A 25,557-nucleotide genomic window follows, 5' to 3' on the forward strand; every position below is an offset into this window, starting at 1 on the left:
TAATAAAATTCTAAATTCTACAATATAAAACAAAGGTACAGTTTAGTTGTCATGTTCAAACACCAGAGAGTAAGTCCTATTAATACGCTGACCTCAGGGCCAACAGAGTTAACACTTCTTACCCCTATGACTGCTTGGATTAGGGGGGTCTTGCTTTCATCCTCATCATTAACCCAGTTTACATTGGCGCCATTAGCCAGAGCTTCTGCCGTAAATGGAAGGTTTCTGGCACGTGACGCCCTGTACATTAACAGCCCTGGATGTAGTTCCCGTAGATCTTCTGGATCTGATGGTTCCGGTTCAGTTTCAGCTTCCCCACTTGAGTCTTCTGAAACCTCACACTCTGAGCAGACAAAGGCAAATAGATGAATTACTGGAGGTAAAGATCAAGACCAGTTAATACTTATCTTACGTTTTATTAGATTATAAATTAATTATCCCTCTGTTTCTGTTTCCTTCTCAAACATATTCTTCTGCAACATGTACAATGACCATAGAGGCCTCAGTGAAATGAAAGGGGTGATTTCTTTGGCGTATTTGGATGTACAAAAACACATATTCCTCCATCATAATGGAAAAACACTGGTGCAACATGCAAAGTAAAAATGCGTAACCCAGATGAATCCGTTGACTTCATTACCGTATATTGAAAATACTATTAGGACCTCAAAGTTAAGCAAAGACAAAAACACCAAATAGGCAGGGGTATACTGATCAGTCATAGGTCAGGAAAAATAATGCCTCACTCTGTATATGTTTGCCATATGGCAAAAGAAGACTTATGTCCAATATGAAAGGGTTTGGGTAACTTTATTGTGCATTTACTTTCAGTCCACTTATTCTTTTCTATGGCAAGCTCAATGCAAATAAGTACAGAGCATTTCTTGAGCGATCACCTATATTTTAGTGGGAGTGGCTTGCTATAGGGTGACAAACTGATTTAAAGGGGTAGTAACCTATAAGTTAGGTTTAGAATGTCATAGAATGGCCAAGTTAATGGCCAACTTTTCCGTTGGTCTTCATTATTTATTCTTTATAGTTTTTGAATTATTTACCTTTTTCTTCTGACTATTTCTAGCTTTCAAATGGGGGCCACTGACCCCATCTAAATAACAAGTACTCTGTAAGGCTACAAATGTATTATTATTGCTACAACTTTTATTATTCATATTTCTATTCATGCACTTTCTTATTCATATTTCAATTCATAGTCAAATTAATGCATAGTTGCTAGGGTAATTTGGACCCTAATAAGCAGACTGCTGAAACTGCCAACTGGAGAGCTTCTGAATAAAAAGCCAAATAACTCAAAAACCAAAATAATAAAAAATTAAAACCAATTGCAAATTGGCTCCGACTATCACTCTCTACATCAGAGATCCCCACTCACAAGCAACATGTTGCTCCCCAACCCCTTAAATGTTGCTCCCAGTGGCCTTAAAGTAGGTGTTTGTTTTTGAATTTCTGGCTTGGAGGCAAGTTTGGTTGCCTAAAAACCAGGTTTATGGCCAAACAGAGTCTCCTGTAGACTGCCAGTCCACATAGGGGCTGCCGTATAGCCAATCATACCCTTTATTTGGTGCCCCCAGGAAAATTTTCATGCTTGTGTTGCTCCCCAACTCTTTTTACATGTAAATGTGGCTTATGGGTAAAAAAGGTTGGGGACCCCTGCTCTACATCATACTAAAAGTTAAGTCAAAGGTGCAGAGCCCCTTTAATGAGCATAAAAACACTGCCAATCTCTGCTACCACTATCCTATTTACTCTATGTTAAACCAACTAAGCACTTAGCTTTTAGTCAACTTGGTTATTTAAACCGTAATCCTTTACATTTAGTTGTTGAAGCCATGTTGATTTAGCAGTGCTACTAAAGGCACTGTGTAACCTCCTAGTGTAGAATTGCACATTTACCTTCCTCTGTGACGCTGTCCACCACAGCTCCAAATACCACTATATCACTGCTGCCGTCTGTACTGCCCCCGAGTCCACTGTCACTGCTCAAACCTGCAGGGCCAACAAGACACACACAAATCACATGAATGCACAGAGACATGGAAAAAAAGAGAAGAAAACCAGAAATGTGTGATATGTACTGTACATCACTGTATGTCTGACAGCAAAAATGGCACATCACTTAACAGGCACACAACACCAAAAATCTAAGTGGAATTAGAGAGAGTGGCGTGAAACTAAGGATGCACTGAATCCACTCTTCTGGGATTTGGCCAAATCCTGAATATTTCACCAATCCCAAACGGAATCTGAACCTTAATTTGCATATGCAAATTAGTGCAAGGAAGGATTAAAAAGAACAACGTGCGCAATTTCCTTGATCGTGTGAAGAAAAGTCATTTTAAGGATTTGGTTCGGCCCTTGGATTTGGCCAAATCTGAAACCTGTTGAAAAAAGGCTGAATCTCAGCCGAATCCTGGATTCTGTGCATCCCTATGTGAAACCAACATAAATTGCAACTATGGAACAAAACACAGTGCCGCATGGCTGCTAATACACAGCAGCACATCCTTTCCAAAAGAGAAAACATAAATGCAAAATATATTTAAATAAAATGAGAAATAAAAAGGAGAGAGCACCATGTTTCCATGCAAAATGAACATGAAGCAACACTGAGAGCAGCAAGACTTCCACAAACAAATGCTAGAGAATCCTTCCAAAGTGATCAGTGCACAAAAAATCTGTCTGCGGGGTAATCTGCACCCCGAGAAGGAACAGATGAATAGTGCCAATATGAACTGAAAGATATTATATTCATAATATTCTAATAATTCATGTCTAGATAAAAACTGGCCTCCTCCCACCTCACTTTCCTTTTCTCTTCTTCCTCCTTCTATATTTATTGTTGTTTTAGAAGAAATAGAATGTATATACCCTCAAAAAACTCATGTCAATTTATGCAAACTGGCACACGTGATTGCCATAGTTATGATCAATTCAGTTGCACAAACAATTCACTTGTTGCAATTATAACTTAAACCACTTTCATCAGGAGCAATTCCTGAACATCAATAACATCCTAGCAGACTTTGCTCAGTATTGCATAGAGAATATGGAATGGCAATTGTAATGTGCCCTCGAAACAGTCAGAAGAAACACTTATATAATTGGCCCGAAACCATTTTCTAGATTATGGATAAAGAGATAGAACATTTACAGTTGGGCAGCGTATAGAAGGGATTCCTTCCTGGTAATCACACCAAGAGGCATATTTATTAATGGTCGAATTTTCGAATTAATGTGAGATTTTATCCAGAATGCTCGGGACCTGGGTTCTTCCAGATAATGGATCTTTCCGTAATTTGGATCTTCATACCTTGAGTCTATTAGAAAATCCTTTAAACATTAAATAAACCCAATAGGCTGGTTTTGCCTCCAATAAGGATTAATTATATATTAGTTAGGATCAAGTACAAGGTACTGTTTTATTATTATAGAGAAAGGGGAAATACATTTTAAAATGTGGATTATTTGGATAAAATGGAGTCTATAGGAGACGGCCTTTCCATAATTCAGATAATGGATCCCATACCTGTACTCGAAATTCGATTGGGGGGTTATTGAATAAAAAAAATCGAATATCTAAAACTCGCTCAAATTTTACCAATTCAAATCGAAATTTAACTAAATTCGATTCGAGTTTTTTTCTCCAAAAAAAAAAAAATTGAATGTCAGGAAGCCAAGTAAAATGACTTATACATGAACTCGGCAGGTTTTAGGTGGCAAATAGTCTAATTTGAATTTTTAAAGGGCCAGAGTTTGATAAATCTTGAAATTTGAAATAGAATTCGAATCAAGTCAAATTAATTCACAATTTGATAGTTTTGACCATTAAAAAAAAATAGAATTAATATGCCCCTACGTGTTAGCTTTATAACCATCTGCAAATCTGAAAATATTCCCGCTTCTCAGGCAAGTTGGTGGGTCTATGTAAGGAAACAAGTATTCTTATTAATTATATTGGCATCCTTTAAAGGAGAGAAACCTAGAATAATGCCAAGGCTGTACTGGTTATTAAAAGGCAGTTTCAATCAACTAATAATAATAATAATCACATTTCGCAATGATCAAGCCTTTAGTTATCTAGAATAGGCTACTAGATAACTAAAGGCTTTATCATTGGGAAATGTAATTATTATTATCGGTTGATTGAAACGCATTACCGTATTGCTTCTCAGCTTAAATCTTTTCATTGCTAAAGACCCTAGATAAACATTGCTCCATGTTGGCATACACAAACACAAAACATGCTTACTGGCCTGGGATATGGCTATGAGGGGCACTGCTCCAGAGTATTTTGTACATGTACATTTTGTTGGGTAAGAGATCATAGAAAAGCAGCTAGAGAACTAATATCCCTATCAATAAGTAGAATTATATATGATTTTATTAAAAAATGCTCCACTAACCAAGCATATATGTTTGGCCTGAATGGATAGCAATACCCAAGCCAACAAAGCAAATAGATTGAAGTCCCTTGTGCATTTGTGTGTATTTGTCTTTTGCCGCTGACCTTACCTCCATCCGGAAGGAACGGCATAGCGCTCCCACCGGGCTCAGCTCCACTGCCAGTCCACGGTACAGCTGGCAGGGGGTGCTGCGCAGGAAGCGGATTGACACCTAAGAGGAAGGTGAGGGCATTGTCACAGAGATCAGAGGAAATAAACACCTATATAGGAACAGGGTGCAAGTATATTGGTCTTGTAGGACTCTGAGATCACATACCTGGTCTCTCACAGATATGCAACCAGTAATACTTGGCTCTGTGCTTCATTATTTAGTGTTGTTACATTTCTTGCATCAGTATGCTATCCACATATATTTATATACTCACATTTAACACTCTTCAAACACTATTTCATTAAACTAACTGGCACACATGCATATAGACTTGATTCTTTTTTTTGTAACTTGCATTTTATTGAGTTTTATAAAAACAAGAAAAGTACAGACATTTCCAATGATGCCAGACAGTCAAGGTAAGTAATAGTGGAATATTACTAGCAAACGCTGGTTACATGCAATATATATCCGTGGAAAGTAGACTTGATTCTTAATACATAGCATTGGGAAGTGAGAGGCAGGTTCCCCAGTTCTGGCAATTGCACAGTGTTCATACAACCAACAAAACAATGCGATTTCAAGCATTTGCCAATAAGATGAATAATTGTGTACAAACACACAGTTGCACTCTCCGTGTAATAATGGAGTTTGCAAAAGCAAGTCTCTCATATTGAAGAACAAAAGGTACATTATAATAGTTCATAAAAAAATTCTTTTATGTTTAGGTTTACTTTATAAGTTCACCAGAGATAAATTTTACTGCTCTATATTCAATTGTATGGGATTTTTTGGTCCCTTAGTTTACAACGTGTGTAATTCTGCCTCATCCCATAAATCACACACTCAGGGCCAAACCCCTGAAACAAACTTGTTCTATTCAAGCTGTGATGGGACTGTGATGCCCGTTTATTTGCCCTTTATATCTCACACTGTGTCTTATTCCTGCTATTGTTCTATGTTGACTAACCATTATTACCACCCATAGGCTAGCCTTCCACCGTGCTTAAAGGAGTTGTTCACCTTTAAATAAACTTCAAGTATGACGTAGAACATTATATTCTGAAACAATTTGCAGTTGGTTTTCATTTTTTATTATTTGGGGTTTTTGACTTATTTCGCTTTTTATTCAGCAGCTCTACAGTTCGCCATTTCAGCAATTTAGTTGCTAGGGTTCAAATTACCCTAGCACCCATACATTGCTTTGTAGAAGAGAATAGGAGAGGCCTGAATAGGAATATGAGTAATAAAAAAATAGTAATAACAATAAATTTGTAGCCTTACAGAACAATTGTTTTTTACATGGGGTCATTGAACCCCATTTGAAAGTTGAAAAGAGTCAAAACAAGAAAGCAAATAATTCAAAAACTATAAAAAAAAAGAAAAAATGAAGGCAAAAATGAAGTTGCTTAGAACCAGTCATTCTATAACATACTGAAAGTGAGCGTCAAGGTGAACTACCCCCTTCAAATGTCCTTACAAATGCTAGCGGGGCGGGTCTGACATCATGGTTTTAAGGAACAAAGTGTAAAATACAAAATTCTCTACATTTTCAATTAACCTTTACAGTTACAAACACTATGCCAGTGTAAGTATTCCCCTCAATAAGCACAAATCAGCAGGAACATTATTAGGGTATAAGGGCTATTGACATTTAAACCACTGTATTAATAAATACATCTTAATTATTCTCTTTCCAAGTTAGTCCATTACGTGATTACAACAACATTATCATACTTTGCAAATGGACTGATGACAGTAGGAATATCCAATTACTACAGCTGGACCAGTCTTTAAATGAATCACTTTACCAGAATAGAAGAGTTTAGTTGGTAAATATTTCTGTTTCTTTTGCATCAATGCAAGAAAGGTTTTTTTGTTTTTTTTTTAATGAGAGCTAAAGCAGAATTACAAAAGAATTACAGAAGAGCAATGTTGAGCTAGCCACCATAGCAATGAATACTTTTTTTTTAAAGACCTATAAGAAAAACAATATACAATAGGCCTTTACTCTTTCTACATCTAAAGACTGCCCCAAACCTGGCTCCCATTATGGGCTCCTGTTTCAGTCAGATTTGTATGTAATTTTCATGTTTGAGGTGTTCACTGTCCTTTATTACAGTACTTTGAAATATGTTAGCACTTTATAATTCTTATAATAATAATCATGTGCTTCAAATCTGGCAGAACTTGTTTTGTTTCTCATGAGATTCACGAGTTATCTTTATCAAGGAAAAGCTTAATAGAATGTAAGGACCTCATCCAATGCAAGTCTTCTCGTCTTTCACGTGATATAATGAAGCAATCAAGCTTTAAAGCCCTGGCATAGCTGGTCATAGCTACATTATACAGTGGCAGATTGTGGGGGATTCATTTTGGGGGTGGCCTACATCAACAGTTAAGAATTTAAGACCAAATGGTAAAGGATAATTCTAATGAAGCAATTAATATTTACCCCCAAAACACTCATTCGCTGTTTGCTAGTCTAAGAAAAAACCCTAGCAAAGATGCAGCTCAATAAAAATAGCAAGTAAAAGGTCTTTCAATGTATACTTACTGCGTGGCCCAGATCCCGTATCAAAGTAAGAAAACAAAGAGTCCAGCTCATCTGGGCAAAACAGAGAATCCCGCCGGAATTTCCTCTCCAGTGTTGCGGCTAAGAAAAGAAGCATGGAATATTTCAGAGAGATACATAGTTACATAGTTAAATTGGGATGAAAAAAGACAAAGTCCACCAAGTTCAACCCCTCCAAATGAAAACCCAGCATCCACACACACACCCCTCCCTACTTTCACATAAATTATAAATACCCATACCTACACTAACTATAGAGTTTAGTATCACAATATTATGTCAAATACAAAGGCATTGTATATAGGAATGGAGCCGAAATTAAAATTTAAAAAATACTTTTTCCTCAAAGGTTTAATTTTTGTTGCTGCAAAGCAGCTCAAAGTATTATTTATATATGGACCGTTATGCTGCTAACTGCACACTTTGAGTCAATGAAGGCAGAAGCAGCATAAGCAATATTTTTCCAAAATAAAAATGTAATATAAGGCCATCCATAATTTGCATTGGCTTTTTAAGACACAAACATAAAAACACATCAATAAAAAAAGGGGTAACTGATAAAAAGAAAGGTGAGATAACTAAAGATAAAAAAATGTAATAAAGGTATAGGACCTGTAATTCAGAATTCTCGGGACCTGGGGTTTTCCAGATAATGGATCTGTCCGGAATATGTATCTTCATAAATTAAGTCTACTAAAAAATCATGTAAACATTAAATAAACCCAACTGACTGGTTTTGCTTCCAATAAGGATTAATTATATTATAGTTGGGATCGAGCACAAGTACTGTTTTATTTTTACAGAGAAAAAGGAAATCATTTTTATAAATTTGGTTTATTTGGATAAAATTGTGTCTATGGGCCTTTCGGTAATTTGGAGCTTTCTGGATAACAGGTTTCTAGATAATGGATCCCATACCTGTAATTCATTTCAATTAATTTACACATTTAAATAGATCAAAATGTAGTAGATGGTAGATGCATGTTTGAGATCAGACAGATATATATATATATATATATATATATATATATATATATATACACATTAATAAAGATACTGGTACATATTAATTAATAAGGAAAATATGTTTACATTGGTTGCTCCCTGAGGAACTTATATACAAAGAAGAGCATCTCTTAAGATGAAAATCTATCTATAAACAGAAATGGTATGTCCAAAATAATAACCCCAGCTGCATACCTGAAGAATGCATGGCTGGAGAAGCACTGCCCTTCTCATGTCGGTATTTCCTGCGGGTAGAGGGCACTTTGGTGGTGCTGTTGTTACGGTTGCATTTCTTCATACTCCATCTTTGTGGTTTCCTGTCATTTTCTACTTCCACTGCCCCTAACCTCTTCAAGAACTTCTTCTCCACGTATTTGGCCTTTATCCAAATCTCTTTGTCCTGCCTTAAAAAAAAAACAAAAACAAATTTTAGGAAGGCAAATAGCCCAGTGCTTTCTAGCCTTTGGCTATGGTTGCATTACAACTTTGAATGCCAGAGGGCTATTATAGTTCCAAAAAACAGATGGAGGGCTAAGGCCCATGCTGAATGGCAAATCTATAAAATAAAAATATACCGACCGAATAATAAATACCAAGTAATTAAACAACATATTTATACCATCACATATCTAATTTATTTGCATCAGCTTTAAACTAGTTTACAGTATATAGGCTCATAAAACTCATAAACAACGATGGCAGATGCAAATTGTTAACTTCCCAGCAGAAGTGCAGGTAAGATGGACCAGGAAAGGTGTGGTAACAGATCCAAAACATGCTCCTTAGAACATCTGAAATTGAATCCCCAGCTAGTGAAAATATAAAAATGAAACACATACCTAGAACACCCTGACGTTGGCTTTTTGAGGCCTAAGTGCTGACATTTTGCCTCGTAGATCTGGTTTATTGTGCTGTTTCCTAATTCACACATCAGCTGTATGAAGAGCAACAGAAAGGGCAACATTTCAAAGTTAGTCACACTTCATGGATATAACTGAATTCATATATTCTTAATTGATTGCTTTATTATATTACACTTTGGTCTGATTGGTTTCTCCAATTATTACAGCTTGTTTTGCTCTTCTGTGCACTGGTTTCACTCAAAAATTTATTTGGAGTTTATCTCTGGAGTTTAAACAGATTATAGGATTCCTGCACTCTATTTTGTTTCTGCTTTCTAGTTTAGGTGGCACAAAATGATATATTGTTTGGTTTGATCACTTATGCTTTACTAACCTTCAGTAACTCGGGTTCCCACGAATCCAAAGTCAAGGAACGGACTTTAGAGAAGTGCACACCAAGACTCCTAAAAGAAAAATCAGATTTGAGGGGAAAATATCAGGGATGCTGATATTTTCAGCATTGTGTCATGTGAGTTACAATCCACATTATAGGTAAGGACCAGATTTAGTCAGTAACTAGGGTAAGCATCTTGAATCTGCTACAAAGGCTGGTTTGTTCTCTCTGGGGAGAGGTGCTTGTGAGAATATATAACAAATATTTGCAAGAACATAATGTTACCCCTTAAGATAAGAGGAAAAGTAGGTTACAGTATTTAATATAACTTTTTTTGCTTAAAACATTTTCTGTTGATCATGGGTGCGGCGTGGTTCCACATTATGTACCTGTGAATCCCAGAACACTCAATGCAAAGTGTGATGCCCAGATTAATGCTGGCCCATCGAGGATCAGTCTGCCCGCAGTCACAGCACTGGTCATTTCCTGCTATGCTCTGCACTCTCTGCAGAATGCTCTCTCCTTTCACACTGCGCTCCCGGGAATCACTGGCCGAGTCAATGCTGCTAGTGGAGGGGGACGCTGTTCTATCAAGCCGCTAAAGGGAGACATTTATCATAATAATTAGAAGATTTAAAGGAGATTCTCACATATTTTTTTAATACTTGTTACAATGTACTTTGTCAAGCACAGCCTAGGCTGCATATCCCTGCTGTATAGCATTGGCTGTGTTTTTCCCACTAGATGCTGCATTTTTATTATAAGTGTACCTGAAACGCACTGATGTTCCAGAATACTTTTTTGACAAAAATATTATATACCCACTGTTATTTTAATGAATTTTTAATGAATTTTAAAGAAAAGTGTGCCAATATTAGGGGGGTAATGGATGATCCGCACCTCTATGTAATAATTATCTGGAATCTCCCGATATGCAGAGGCAATACTCGCTTGCACTGCCTGGATCCACGATTGTCTGAGCTTTTCAGAGTCAGCCTGAAGCATGCAGCTCCTGAAAAAAACAGTGTCAGAATAAGATATAACAATCACACTTTAGCTGTTCCTCTGTTCGGACATACGGTGTAATCCCAGCCCAAAAAGCATATTTTGGAAAAGATAGGAGTCATCTACTGCAACGACTTTTATGTGCCACATGATATATAATTGGAAAACAATATCCTGCTGCTTTATAAAATGTAGCCCAAAAGGCCAGCCTCATCTAATCTCCAGAACAGTATAATATAAATGGTACAGAGGGTGATGTATCCAATTGCACCTGACCAAGGAATTGCAGGATGCCAGACAAAATGCAATAAGGGCAAGGCCAGACGTGGCGTTTTTGCTGTGTTTTTACGTTGCGTTTTTAAAAATGAACAGCAAGGCGTAAATACGCATAAACTGCACTACCACTGAAACTAATGGAAAACGCATAATGGCAATTAACACAAGGCGATTGCAAGAAACGCCAATACGTCAAGAAACTACCAAATCAATAGACTCTATGGGATCTGCACATTTGGAACCACAATGTACGTAAATACGCAGCGTATTTTAAATATGGCGTCCAAATTCAATGAGAACAATGAGAAGTGCATGTTGGGAAGATAATCGTACGTGATGAAAAACGAATGTTGTGTGGTTTCAGTAGTGTATTTACACCTGGCTGTTCTTTTTTAAAAACGCAACGTAAAAACGTCGCAAAAACGCCACGTTTGGCCTTACCCTAAAGTAAGCCTTAGTTATCACAAATTATGGATATTGGTTACTGTAAATCAGAACTTTTATACAACTAAATTATGGAATAGCCAAAACAGTTTTAAACTGCAGTACACAAAAAAACTATAAAGGTGGCGTTAGAGTTTATCTATTGTGAAAAGGTTTAGCTGGAAACACAATGAAAAGATTCTATGGACTGGCAATGACAATGGGAGTTGACCTCAAAGTGCTTCTCCCTCCAGATGGTTTTAATGCATTTCCAAAAGGGCAAATAGCAGCGGAGCTGTAAAAGTTTAGAAAAGTGTGTATGTGTGGCAGATGTGCCCAGAAGGATTCATTATTGATCTTTTTAATGTGCACGGCTTCCAAAAATAACATCTGTGGGCAGATATCTGAACAGGGGGCGAAAAACGCCCAGCAGCTCCACGGCCTATTGAATCTCACTGATTCCTCTGTTTCACTAAGTGCCAGCAGTGACAAACAACACATAATTTATAGACTATCACTGAAATGGTTCTTTTTCAAATGCTTTCAGGTTATATATGATAATATGTTCACCATTGTGTAGTGCAAGCTTTGCTAGGCATATTAAGCTGCAGATTTGCTTATGGAGGCTAATGAATAATGCAAGGGCTCAGAGAGACCCCTAATTTCATGCTGTGACACTCAGGGGCATATGGACTCCCAACCAGATGGAGATTCTCCCATACTGTGGGGGAATGCAAAATGCAGCTAGAATTCCATCTGGGACAGGAGCTTCCCCTTGGCCAGAAAATCTACAAGAGACATATTAATACACTATGGGGCATATCTATTATGTGGTGTAAAAAACGGTGGAATAATTCGCCATACATCGTCAGGCATCGATGTGTAAAAAAAAATGGCGTACTTTTTTTATGTACTTTTTCTTTGAACAATTTCCGCCAGAAGTTACAATTTACACCCTTTTTTTACAGCGAATTTCGTTTTACATAGCATAATAAATAGGTCCCTAAGTAACACTTCTGCATTGAAGTTAACACAGCACAAACATTTTCCAGTACAGTGTACCACTAGTAGATTTCTAAATCAAAAAAAATGTTCATTAGTCAACATGAAAAGGCAATTATCCTGTGTTTTTGATGGCGGAATCCAAGAGCAGAAATGTAAGACGTGAGGAAGTCTTGGTGTTTCCATGTTTGACCACTTTTGTAACTTACTTGGAAGGCGAGACAACCTCAAAGCAAAACCGCCTTTCAGAATCTTCACAAGGCTTCACAGTGCATAGTCTCAGATCCTCCACGACCACAGTCAGAACATCCTGCAACAAAAATGGTTACCGTCAAATGTTATAGCCAAGCTTCAGGAAATGTCCAATATATATAGGGGTGCCACTCGGCTGGTATTTTACCGGCCAAGCCGGTAAAACACCTGGCAAGGCCGGGGCCGGTATTACAAATTTACCGGCAATGTAGCTGCCAGTAAATTTGTAATACTCCTAACAAAAGCCCTCGGTCGGCCCCCAACCAGCACCAAATTTACCGATTTTGCCGTCTTCTGGGCAATCGCGTGCACAGTCCCAGCCCCTTTACGCCACCGCCCACCCCCTTTTACGTCACGGTTTGCCCATTTGCTCCCGCCCCCACCACAAGCCGGTGTGTATTTTATCAAAAGGTGGCAACCCTAAATATATCGTGATACAAAATTCTGTATATATATATATATATATATATATATATATTCCTGTGGTGCTCAATCTGGAAACCTTGCTGCAAATTTTGGTTCCAATCATCCATGGAATGTAGAAAATCAGATGGCACACACTCCAGCAATCGTGCTAAATATTTGCAATTTATTGAGATCTGCACATGGAGATTTCAATAAATTGCAAATATTTAGCACGATTGCTGGAGTGTATGCCATCTGATTTCCTACATCCCAAGCTTCAGGAAAGCTTTAGCTCAGTGCTTACAATATCATGTGCATTTCAGAATAGGTAGGCTAGTAATTTAAAACCCATAAAAAATGAATAGCATTGGAAAAGTTTCTTTAAAAAGGCCTATGGTTAAATGTAGAATTCAACACTGGTTCTAGCAGAGGCAGATTCATTATTCATTTGGCCAAAGCTGTAAGTCTGCCCTGCCACTAATCCACCTTGGTTCCTCCCTCAATTGGCCTGTTCTGGCTATCTTTCCCTGGAGCTGGGACACCTTGGAATGTGGGGTCCCAGAAAGACCACCCAGATTGCCCTTATGTAATTCCACCACTGGGCACTATATAAATAAAAATATACATATGTGTATAATATACCAAAAGTGTATTTAACGGTGCAACCATATTTTTATCTATCAAATGCACCCCTGCCACCAAAATAAAAGTTGATGGCAGGGGTGCAGGAAAATGGAATGCTAAGGTCTCTACTGTGTAGAGAGGGATCCCTGTAATAACCTCCTGTGTGTAAATGTACAATTTGCTGAGGGTTATTTTGTCAGTACCTCCCATACGATTAGTGCCAGTAGGTCCATACCCAGTTGTACTGTACACTGGCTGTACATCCTCTGCGATTTAGAGGCCAATCAATGGTGTACCTGGCTCACATTTATTATTAGCAGGTACGGCAAAGCCTGCACATTGTATTTCAAGTTTGGAAGTGCAACCATTGATGTCCCATTGTAGCAAAAGGTGCGGAGGAATCAAGTTGCCAATGAGAGTAAAGCTTTTATGGGGGAGCTTTAAAGGAGCAATAAACACCTGTGTTTTTTTCAGTGGTACGGGTTTTATGAGTAAACTGACACTAAAACTAACATCCCAAGTGACAAATAGAAAGTTATAAGGCAAATAAGTCTGATATACTCGCCTGGGAAATAAGTTGTACACCAAGATTTATCACTTGAATTTAAGGTTTTTACACTCACCTTCAGCTTCTTTTGATAAACCAACTGGCTATTCTGGATGGAGAACCATCTCCTGTGGCATAAAATAAAATGTAGTTATAGTCTGATTGCAATAATTTGGAAAGGTTTTCCCACTGTGGCTTCTTAGTGCGGATCAGCCAATTATTCCTTATCCTCTTTTTGCATATTGAACCAGGATATACTGTAACTATATTCATTTCATTTTGCAGAATCCTCATTAAGGCCTGGTGTAATGGCTGAATTAAGAATGAATGACTCCATGACCAAATGGTATAAAAGTCAAAATAGGAGGAGAATTATACACAAAAATGATTTACCAATATGAATTTGGTTGAACCAATTTATTCATTCGGGGAGATCACTAAGAAATATATTAACACTGTATGAATAAAATATGCAACTTACAAGCAACTGAAACTAAACTGCCAGGAGCATAGGATGCTGGGCCTAGAGTGAGCACACCTCCGTCATTTATAATCCTTCTGCATGTAGTATCTAATGTACATTGCTCCTAGATTATAAAACATATATAGGTATTGTGGGTTATCCGGAAACCCACAATCCAGAAAGCTCCTAATTATGGAAAGGCTGTATCCCATAGACTCCATTTTTAATCCAAATAATCCAAGTTTTTTAAAATGATTTTCATTTTTTATTTTTGTAATGAAACAATACCTTAAAGGGATACTGTCATGGGAAAAAAATTTTTTTCAAAATGAATCCGTTAATAGTGCTGCTCCAGCAGAATTCTGCACTGAAATCCATTTCTCAAATGAGCAAACAGATTTTTTTATATCCAATTTTGAAATCTGACATGGGGCTAGACATTTTGTCAATGTCCCAGCTGCCCCTGGTCATGTGACTTGTGCCTGCACTTTAGGAGAGAAATGCTTTCTGGCAGGCTGCTGTTTTTCCTTCTCAATGTAACTGAATGTGTCTCAGTGGGACATGGGTTTTTACTATTGAGTGTTATTCTTAGATCAACCAGGCAGCTGTAATCTTGTGTTAGGGAGCTGCTATCTTGTTACCTTCCCATTGTTCTTTTGTTTGGCTGCTGGGGGGGAAAGGGAGGGGTTGATATCACTCCAACTTGCAGTACAGCAGTAAAGAGTGATTGAAGTTTATCAGCGCACAAGTCACATGACTTGGGGCAGCTGGGAAATTGACAAAATGTCTAGCCCCATGTCAGATTTCAAAATTGAATATAAAAAAATCTGTTTGCTCTTTTGAGAAATGAATTTCAGTGCAGAATTCTGCTGGAGCAGCACTATTAACTTATTCATTTTGAAAAAAAACTTTTTTCCCCATGACAGTATCCCTTTAATCCAAACTAAGGTATAATAAATCCTGATTGGATGAAAGACAACCCTATTGGTTTTATTTAATGTTTAAATAATTATTTTAGTAGACTTAAAGTATGGAGATCCAAATTACAGAAAGATCCCTTATCCAGAAAACCCGGGGGTCGAGCATTCTGGATATCAGGTCCCATACCTGTACTATAGAAAGCCACCATTGGTAAATCAGCTCTTTTAGAATCATTGTTAGTAGCACAGCTCATCGAGGATGCATCTCCATACTAACCGGTTCCATGTTTTAAATGCATTGCTGGCCCTCTTGAAGAGATATCCTTCCATCACAACCCCATTAGGAGCATCAACATTAAAATCCGCCTTGGAGTCATCATAGGAAAAGTCCTGAAAATAATAAACACATGTCATGGCAAAGTAAAACCAAAGAGAAACAGCAGCGATCCCTTAAGGGTAAGGCCACACTGGGTGTTTTGGGGAGATTTGGTCGCCTGGCAACTAATCGCCTCGTCTTTGCGGCGACCAAACTCCCCAAATGCCTTCCCTCACTCTGCGCCGGCTAAAATGAAAAACCGTTGGTGCAACTTTGGGCGACTTCGGAAAACGAATCGGCACGTGTGATTAGCGCTGGCGTTTTTTTTTTTTCATTTTAGCTGGCTAGTGAGGGAAGTTGTTGGGGAGATTGGTCGCTGCAAAGACGAGGCAATTAGTCGCCAGGCGACCAAATCTCCCCAAAACGCCCAGTGTGGCCTTACCCTAAAGCAGTGATCCCTAAACAGCTCTTTGACCCCTTGGATATTGCTCCCAAAGGCCTTAAGGCTTATTTTTGAATTTCTGGCTTGAAGATAAGCTTTAGTTGCATACAAAACATGTGTACTGCCAAACAGATCCTCCTTTAGGTTAAGTCCACATAGGGGCTACCAATAGCCAATCACAGCCCATATTTGGCACCTCCAAGAACTTTTTGCATGCTTGTGTTGCTATCCAACTTTCTTTACACTTGAATGTGGTTTATGAGTGAAAAAGGTTGGAGACCCCTGCCTTACAGGCAGGCCCGCACTGGCAATCTGTGGGTTCTGGCAAATGCCAGAGGGGCTGCTGTATGGCTCCATACAAAGTTACCATATAGTGGGCTGGTAGGAGGCTGTGTACTTGGAATGACAGGGCCTATTTTGACTCCCAGTCCAGGCCTGCTTACAGGCAACTATGGCTACTAACAAAGGCCAATATCGATAATATAATAATGTTAATATACAATGCATGTATTTGGATGGTCACATGCTCACCACTCTCATAGGCACAATGCCTGTGTTTACTATTATTAACTGTTGGGAGCTAAGTGCAAAAAAATTAGCCCAATTCCAGATGCTGCTTGCCCGCAATTTCCAACCCCCCCATAGTATTCTAGAATTATTGCATCCACCACAACATTTTGTTACCGCTCCATTTCTATATATTTGATTTGATTATTTTTACATGATTAAAAAGCAGTTATTTATGTTGAAACCGTTTATCTGAGAGGGCTCTGATCACACCTTTGCACACACACAAAGGTCAATATAACGCAATTAAACACACACACATCACTGATTTCCTACACAATTCCACAGTTGCAACAACAACTCTGCAGCAAATTGTGTTTAACCAAGTTACTTTAGATATAATTACACTTTGGTTAATTACTTAATTACTAGAAATATCTTTACCTGCACAGCTTGGGATAATTGGCTTTGGATTGATTGGTTAATTAGATGTTAGTGAAATTATAAAAACCTGACCTGCTGATACCGTAAGTTGGCCTCACATCTAGTTGGTTTCGAGGAAAACAATATAATAATATGATGATATGTTTCTTACGAACTAATATCGCATAAAGCAACTTTTCAAGGCATTTATATACTGAAAGATTTGCCTACAAACCAAACTAGTGTTCTCCAGTGCTTTCTATGTGGAAGGAAGACAATCAGCTTCAGCAGCAAACTGAACCACAATGCATACAACAGTCTAAGGAACTATTTGGAATAAAAACACATTAAGGGCTACATGTAGATGCGAGTCTGCCCACTTGTTCACAAATGCTATGGCAGGATCATGTCAGGGTCTGTTCCAGGACAATGCAATGTTACCAGTGAGAATATGGCATTGGCAACCATACGTTATAAGAAAATTCTCCTCCGTCTGACTGCTAGGTGTGAACTATTGATCCTACTATCAAGTGTTGTGAATGAAAACTGTGTGAGCCGAGTAAAGCAGATGTCAATTGCAGTCATTATGTATGTCATAATGGGGGAATTTAAATGGGAACTATCGTGAAAATTAAAATGTAATATAAGATTCAGCATACTTAAATAAGAAACTTTCTAAATAATATCAATTAAAAATTCTGTACAGTTTCTGAAATAATCAAGTTCGTTTTCACTATTCCTCTCTCATTGTGTTTCTCTTCATTCAGGAGCTGGGTGTCAGATGAATGATCCAATATATCTTATAGGGGGGCTCCTTTTGCTTAGAAGATGTATTAGAGCTCACTCTATTAAAATCACCAGACATCGTGTCTTTCTACATGCAGAATTTGTGCAAAAGGCAGTTATTTTATTAGATTTTTGTTTGTACTGGAATCAGTTATTTAAATGAGCTCTAATTCATCTGCTACGAAAGGGAGCCCCCCCTATAAGATATACTAGCATTACAAGATCAACAGATACTGTATGAAGGGAACAATATAGCACAGATGTTACTTGTATAGTACCACATTTTCAGTAGAATGAATCTGACACTGAAAGCAGCACAGGAAACAAGTAGCACACTCTACATGCATTCTACTGTGCATCAGGCTTTCTGTCACTTCCCAAAAATAAATGCTCCTGACATACTACAGCTGATGCTTTTTAGGCTCTTACCAGTGGTAGGTGGGAGTTAATATGCCAACACTTACATAAGGAAAACAGTGTTAAATACAGTGTACAGAGTTCTACAAAACTTTTCACTGCTGCAGCTACGTATCATCTCTGTAGCGCTGAGATCCCATTGGTTTAATTCTTTCATAAGCACACTAGTTACATCCTTGCTGTACATTGGGCTGAAACAAGACCATGATGAACCCAAGAACCTACACGTTTGGCCTTCTACAGCTTTACTTAGGTCAAATATTTTGATGTTCATATTGAACTGGAACACTTTTAGGTGAGAGTATGGATAGTGGCACTACTATTCTTTTAGTTGCCAGCTAATTCCTGTTTCTTGTGATTGGACACCATAGTTCCAATTTGCCACATTGAGAAGCAGCAACAGGCTGAAAGGGTAAGGCACTTATTTTGCCAAAGATCATCGAAGAGGCAGCCTACATGCCTTGCTCATCATTACCATAAGGGATTTGCCTGTAGACCCAACTCCTGCTGTGACTAGCCCATAATAACTTGTAGTTTTTTTCTCAACAATTAATGGGAACTGCACATGCGCATGGCACAATGGGGCAATTATATATCTTTAAATATCTGTAATTCCTACTGATACAACCTTAAGCAAATAACAGTGTGTATGCATGCCCAGTTCCTAAAGGCGTGGCACACAGGTAGGGTTGCCATCTTTTCAAAAAAAAAAAAAATAACATTGGGATCAACCATCATTTTTACTGGCCAAGCAAGTAAAATACCGGCCAGGTGGCAACCCTACACACAAGTGATGATGATCAGCTATGAACCCAGCTGGCAGAAACATCCTTGATACACTGGCCAGTCCCTAAGAAAACCATGCCAGCTCTACACTACTGCAAACTGAGAGCCAGATACAAGTTATTATTGGTTGGTAATCTGTCACCAAAGGCAAAATTCTGCCCCCACCTCTCAGTCTCAGTCCCACAGATAAACACCTCCCAATGGTGCCTTAATATTCCTAAAAACAATAAAGTGCAGCTAAAACAATGTTTGTGTGCATAATCCCGTAGGTACATATCTGTGGGACACCTCATGCTGTATTTATTACCCCGTGCCTGCAGGAATATACAAGGTGTGATTGACATGTCTTCTCCCATGCACAGAAAGCTTCTTCTCTATTTAACATTCAGCACTTTAGTGATACAGTAGCTTTCCCTTACCCTAAACTATTACCAGTTGCCCCTTTTATTTTTATTATGTGCTGGGAGGCACAGATACCTTTTTACATTGCCACACTGGACAGTATATTAACTACACCATCATTATATTATTTCATTTCTGATCAATAACAGTAACCATTCAATTCACTATTTCAGTTTTGCCCCACTGGAGTTTATTTGCAGTATTGTTGGGCTAATAAGGCCCTACAGGAGCCTGCTTTCCAGCAACGTGGGAGTTAACAAGGCATTCCTTTACTTTCCGTGCCATACTTGTAGCCGTCCATCTGTGTCATCACAATAGTTACCCTGACAACACGTTCAATGATACAGAGGCCACACAATACTGAAACAGATTCCTCCTTTGTGCACTCATGGGAAATCGGTTAATTTATGCAAGAACAAACATATCTGCCCATATTCAATTATTAGACGTGATCACTGGAACATGGCACAATTCGCAAGCTTCGACTGTGTTTGATTGACTAAATAAAAGCACAAGAATGTGAACTAAATTGCTGGCCAGTTTAATGTAGTGTGGGAACACCTGTTTCTCCGCATTGGTCCAGCTTGGCAATATCTACACGGGTTCCTTGTTGCCCAAATTTAGCCATAGTTTTCGGACACTAAAGAGGCAGTTCTGCACAATTCCTTTCATCATAAGTGATCTTGTGAAGCCCAGACCAACCCTTCTACTGTAGCTCAGACACAGGCTATGATTAGCTAGGATCCTAATCCTCGGTTTCTACATCTACGACAATAAAACTAAAGCCCCTGCCCTTGGCCCCTTTACTCTCTAGCTTTGTAACTCTTTAAAACAGCCTGCTGCATACCCACATAGTGAGCAGTACATATTTAACACAATGTTATATTACCCTTGAGATAACAATACACAATTCTCCCTCTGCAACTCACAATTCACATTCCAATCCCCTTCTCCACCAGCGTCATATTGCTAAGACTCACCAGCAGATACTCCAGGCGCCCAAATATCTTCATCTTCATTATATTCTGATTAATGGTGCCTGTAAAACTCAAATTATTGGATCCGCATGTCCCGTATGCTCATGTCTTTCCCCTTAATTTCTAAAGAGGCCCTTTTAAGCTTTTTCTGTTGAAAAGTCCCTTGGTGTGATGGAGCGGAAGAAGCATGAGCAGACCCCAGTTGCTAGCTATGCCCAAATAGGATGCTGAATGAATGAAGTGTGCCTCATCACCATGTTCCCCACTCCTGCGGGGACTAGTAGGAGGGGTATTAGCATACAGCTGTCACTTTCCGTACTACCAGGAGGGAAGGAAAACAGATAAAAGAAGTGGACAAAAAGTGATTATTGGCTTACTAGCCAGACCAGGGAGGTGATTCTGGTAATGTCTTCTCAACCATGGGAGCTATTTAGAGATACCCCTCCTCCTTTACTTCTTCCTCAATACACAAAGGGTTTGCTTTGCCCATTCAGTGCAATCAGTAATGAAAGGCTAAGGCAACACACGCCAGGAGTGTTAAATACCCCAACTCCATCTGTTTCTTTCTACTCCCTGCCGCCTTCTCTGCTTAACCCTTCCATCACCAGCTGAACTACATTGCAAGTGCAAGTAATGCAATACCTGTATAATACAGCTCTAGTCGTGCCAGGTCTGATAAGATTCCTTGCTATTTATCCATTGGTGGTCTCTTATTTCACATCGTTGCATCATCCTCAAGGAAAGAGCAAGATGCTCCATTTCTTTAAATGCACTTCCACCTGCTCTGTCTGACTGCATTACACTCACCCAGTCCTGTGGGACAAAGCTGGAAATGCTATAAAAAGCAATGCAGCTGCGTCTTCTTGAATGACATTCAGAATAAAATAGTATCGCTGCAACCTGTATTCCACAGGTCATTGGCAAACTAGGAAACACAATAATTCCTTCTCTGCTGCCAATACTGTACTAAAAGTAACATTTTTAACATCAATCTGTTTCCTATTGTCATCACTGGAATTAAGAATACCTTTACAAAGGTACACAACATGGCAGCATCCGGGTTATGTGTATTCTTACTGTACATTTTATATATATGTCTGTGTACATATATACTGGGCAAGACTTCTCTTCAATATGCCTCAAAAAAATTTAACAACTTATAAACCATATAACAACTAAAGGGATAACCAATAATAACAAGTATCAGAAATGAGACATGCCACAACAAGAAAAGCTTGTGAAATTGGTGTTGCCATTCTATTTGACTAAGTCAGCGGCCTATGGGCTTGTGTATAGGCCATAAATTCCCCTAATCAGAATTAGGATGGGCAAGCAGGAATACCCCACTGACCCAATTAGTGCATTAGACTGTGTATATGGTCAGCAACTGACAATCCTGTAATCCTGCACAGGCTCACCACGTGGTCTCACTATTTAGATAACAGTATAACATGTATAGCACAATAAATCCAAATAATTCCAAATAAGTTACTTGTATACTGTTGCTGTATATATAACGAATAGCATTATTTTTCTTCAATATTCTATAGGTTGGTTTCCTCCAACACTGCAGGTGGCCATACACGGGCAAATATTGGTCCTTTAGACCAATTCGGCAGCTTATCTGCCCGTGTATGGGGGCTTCTGACGGGTCTTCCCGATTGATATCTGGCCACGATGTCGATCGGGAAGGTTTAATTTTTCCCGCGACCGACCAGTCAGAGCCCATTGCTCCTCGTTGTAATCCGATTGTTCGGCTCTAGGGCCGCATGTTCGGCGAGCAGCTATAAAGCCGGAAGTCACCAGTTGAAGGTGGCGGGCGGGGAGAGCAGGAGGAAAAGCTCGACCTGAACCCGCCTGCCACCCACAAAGGGGGGTGCGGGGTTGGCCGAACCTGACTGACCCGCGTGTATTGGGCCAACCTGCACATCACTAATAAAGGGGTCTCATTGGTGCATTGATGCATTTCTCACCAAACGGGCCTGCATAGGTGCCAATTATGATCCAATTTTAGACCGAGGGGCCAAATGATCAGAGCAATTGGGCACAGAATGTATATGTTCAAATTGGGCAAAGATCCCCAAGTAAACTCCACTGGAACTGATGAGAATGGCGTGCAATATGTGTAAAGCTCTGCAGAATAAGTCAGCTCCATATCTAATAAAGGATTGGTACTTTATGCCCTAGTTTATAAAGAAAAAACATAAAACTATAAGAAGTACTTTTTTTTCCAGAAAAGTTAGCAACCCTGTGGCAACAAGACTGATGGAAGTGAAGCGAACCGTAATGCTGGGTTACCCGGAATATGGGGGTGCTCCGAATCCTAAAAATATTCTTTCAACACAGGTAAGGTACAATCAGTGTATCAAATAAAGTATAGGCCGAAGGAAATTTGAGTAGTATACTACTTGTATCTCTTGTTTGAGCTACATTGTTGAACTTTTGTCATGTGTCCACGTGTACCTCTGACCTTCTACAAAAATTCCAACAAAGCACTAAAAGAGACATCCACACTTCCAATTTAACAACATATTAACATAACAAAAGAGGCCCTGTGGCCAGCGATGGCCCCACACGCCAAAAGCCATTGCCCCTTCTACTGACAGACCCAGCAGGTTCAGATGGATAAGGAAATCAGCATGGGGGCTTTAAAGAGATAAGGCAACACCCACACTAAGACAGAAACATTATAATAAAATGTATGCCTATGTCACACATCAAAATTACAGAACCTTCATTTGCAATAAAAGGAAACCACTAGGAAAAAGTTTGAGTTTATTAAGAGGTGCTTTTTCACAGTTAGACAGTGAGACGTTTCTTTGTACTTCTCATTGTGCCTAAGTCACTTCTCAATGAATAGGCACTTTCATTTGTCTCCCTCCAACAATGCATACAATATGCCAGAAACAATAGAACTGCTCTAGGGTTTAAAGTTCAGGTAACAGAAATGCCTGCTCTCTTTCCCTGTTCCCCATTACAGTGTTCCCATTTTATTATGACTTGATGTTATCCATTTCATCTGTTAACAGTTTATAGCCAGGGTAGTCCTGTCCTGTATAAAGGGACAATGTGGGAGACAATGCAAGGGCAACACTGGTATTCTGTTGCCCTGTTGGTAATAATATCAAAGAGGGGAAAGCAGTTAAGAGTGAGACATAGACCTGTAATAATACATGCATAATTAACAAAATGTTGCCTTACCTGAAGAAGCGTCTGTAGAAGGGAAAGGTATGGTCAACGATGCAGATAAAAAAAAGAGAAGAACATAATGTATTGTTATAATGCATAAAAGTTAATTTATACTTGTTCCCTATTCTTAGATATAATGATCTGGATTTTTCAATCAGAAACTATAGACAGGGATCAACTGATCACCTAATTTAGCAATTTTATATATATATATATATATATGGGATACATTATTTGCCGGCTTTTATCTCTTTCCAGCTTTCAAATGTGGGTCAATGAGCCAATCAGCCAGAAATGATTGCTCTTTGAAGCTACAATTGTATTGATACACTTTATTACTTACTTTTAATATTCATACCCTCAACTTTTCATATCCAAATCTCTTACAGTCTCTTATTCAAACCACTGCCTGGTTGCTAGGGTAAACTAGACCCTAGAAACCATATAACTGCTGAAATTCCAAGATGGAATAATTAAAAAAACACATAAAAGACCATTTGAAAACTGTCTCAGAATCTATCTTTCTACGTTGTATTAAAAGTTTGGTTTCAGGTGAACGTCTCATACAAGGTTTCTATAAAGAATGAAAGATTAAAAATTCCAAGAAAATTGTATTGCCATCAGCATGGATTTAAGATTTTTTTTACATAAAGTATAAGATAAGGTCCTATTATCATGGCAAAAAGCAAATTATATATTAATCATTGTAAAGTTTAAACAGGACACTGTATTTCTGGATAATGTATAATAGATCCCAAACCTATACATATGTAAAAAAAGAACACAATAACAAGACAATTATTTGTGAACATTATAATATATAATTGCCGTTCTCTGATGTCAGACATAGCTTGCACAGCCACATCTCCCCAATAACTGCTTTACAAAGATCTCAAACAGAATAATAAAGCTTGCAAAGCTAGAATTTCCTCAGAATGTGTTTAATAACAACAAATGTAACCTACACAAGGGAATATAAGGATAGTAGGAGACATCATGGGGATTCTGTAACCTATATTAACACACTTTGCAGCCATGTGCCATTATACAGACATATAACTCCTCAGTGACTGTTAATAACCTTATGTGGCACAGAGCATGGGTAGAAAGGCTAGGGAACTGCAAGCTAAAACAATTTAGAACTACTGTCATTTTCAATTATTTACGTCATTCAGATGAAAGTATAAATTAGGACTGAAATGCAACTGTCACTCCAAATGACAGCGTTAAATTTGAAGTTTCATATATTTTTTCCTTATACTCTATCCCCCCAAGTGTGATCCAGTCACTAGACATCCCATTAAAGGGATACTGTCATGGGAAAACATGTTTTTTCAAAATGAATCAATTCATAGTGCTGCTCTAGCAAAATTCTGCACTGAAATCTGTTTCCCAAAAGAGCAACAGATTTTTTAATATTTAATTTTGAAATCTGACATGGGGCTAGACATATTATCATTTTCCCAACTGCCCCCCAAGTCATGTGACTTGTGCTCTGATACATCAGTCACTCTTTACTGCAAGTTGGAGTGATATCACTCCAGCAGTCTAACAAAAAAACAATGGGAAGGTAACCAGATAGCAGCTGCCTAATACAAGATAACAGCTCCCTTGTAGCTCTAAGAATAGTACTCAATAGTAAAATCCAGGTCCTACTGATACACATTCAGTTACATTGAGTAGGAAAAACAACAGCCTGCCAGAAAGCAGTTCCATCCTAAAGTGCTGTCTTTTTCTGAGAGCACATGACCAGACATCCCTTCTTCAGGCGACTTAACTCCCCGCAATGCCTTCCTGTCTGCTAGAATCTAAATCGCCGGCAAGATGGCACTCGGGGCAATTTGTTTTCCGAAGTTTCCTCGTAAAGTAACTTCGGGCGACTTTGGAAAGCGAATCGCTCCGAGTGCCATCCCGTCAGCAATTCAGATTCTAGCACACAAATTAATGGACATTAGGTAGCAACATTGTCATGACAATACATATATGCAATATTCACATAATCCAATA

The 25,557-nt window shown here is 38.6% G+C and overlaps 1 protein-coding gene across 6 annotated transcripts in view; it reads right to left on the bottom strand.

Annotated features, from left to right (window-relative positions):
- The window catches only part of acap3.L (rfGAP with coiled-coil, ankyrin repeat and PH domains 2 L homeolog), a 145,888-nt gene that overhangs the window by 16,412 nt on the left and 103,919 nt on the right, over positions 1-25,557 (bottom strand). For 3 of the 6 annotated variants that reach the window (XM_041569361.1, XM_018226039.2, XM_018226038.2), the window contains exons 10-22: positions 23,563-23,574; positions 15,583-15,695; positions 13,999-14,050; positions 12,304-12,404; positions 10,289-10,400; positions 9,778-9,986; positions 9,389-9,458; positions 8,992-9,086; positions 8,348-8,556; positions 7,130-7,228; positions 4,531-4,632; positions 1,912-2,004; positions 123-343 (exon numbers count right to left, since the gene is read on the bottom strand). In XM_041569361.1, the coding sequence (XP_041425295.1) occupies positions 123-343; positions 1,912-2,004; positions 4,531-4,632; positions 7,130-7,228; positions 8,348-8,556; positions 8,992-9,086; positions 9,389-9,458; positions 9,778-9,986; positions 10,289-10,400; positions 12,304-12,404; positions 13,999-14,050; positions 15,583-15,695; positions 23,563-23,574 (1,488 nt within the window). Of the gene's footprint in view, positions 1-122; positions 344-1,911; positions 2,014-4,530; positions 4,633-7,129; positions 7,229-8,347; positions 8,557-8,991; positions 9,087-9,388; positions 9,459-9,777; positions 9,987-10,288; positions 10,401-12,303; positions 12,405-13,998; positions 14,051-15,582; positions 15,696-23,562; positions 23,575-25,557 lie in introns of all 6 variants that reach the window. The other 3 variants (XM_018226043.2, XM_018226042.2, XM_018226040.2) reach the window with 2 other exon arrangements.

Source organism: Xenopus laevis, chromosome 7L (assembly GCF_017654675.1).
Source record: "Xenopus laevis strain J_2021 chromosome 7L, Xenopus_laevis_v10.1, whole genome shotgun sequence".
Lineage (NCBI taxonomy): Eukaryota > Metazoa > Chordata > Amphibia > Anura > Pipidae > Xenopus > Xenopus laevis.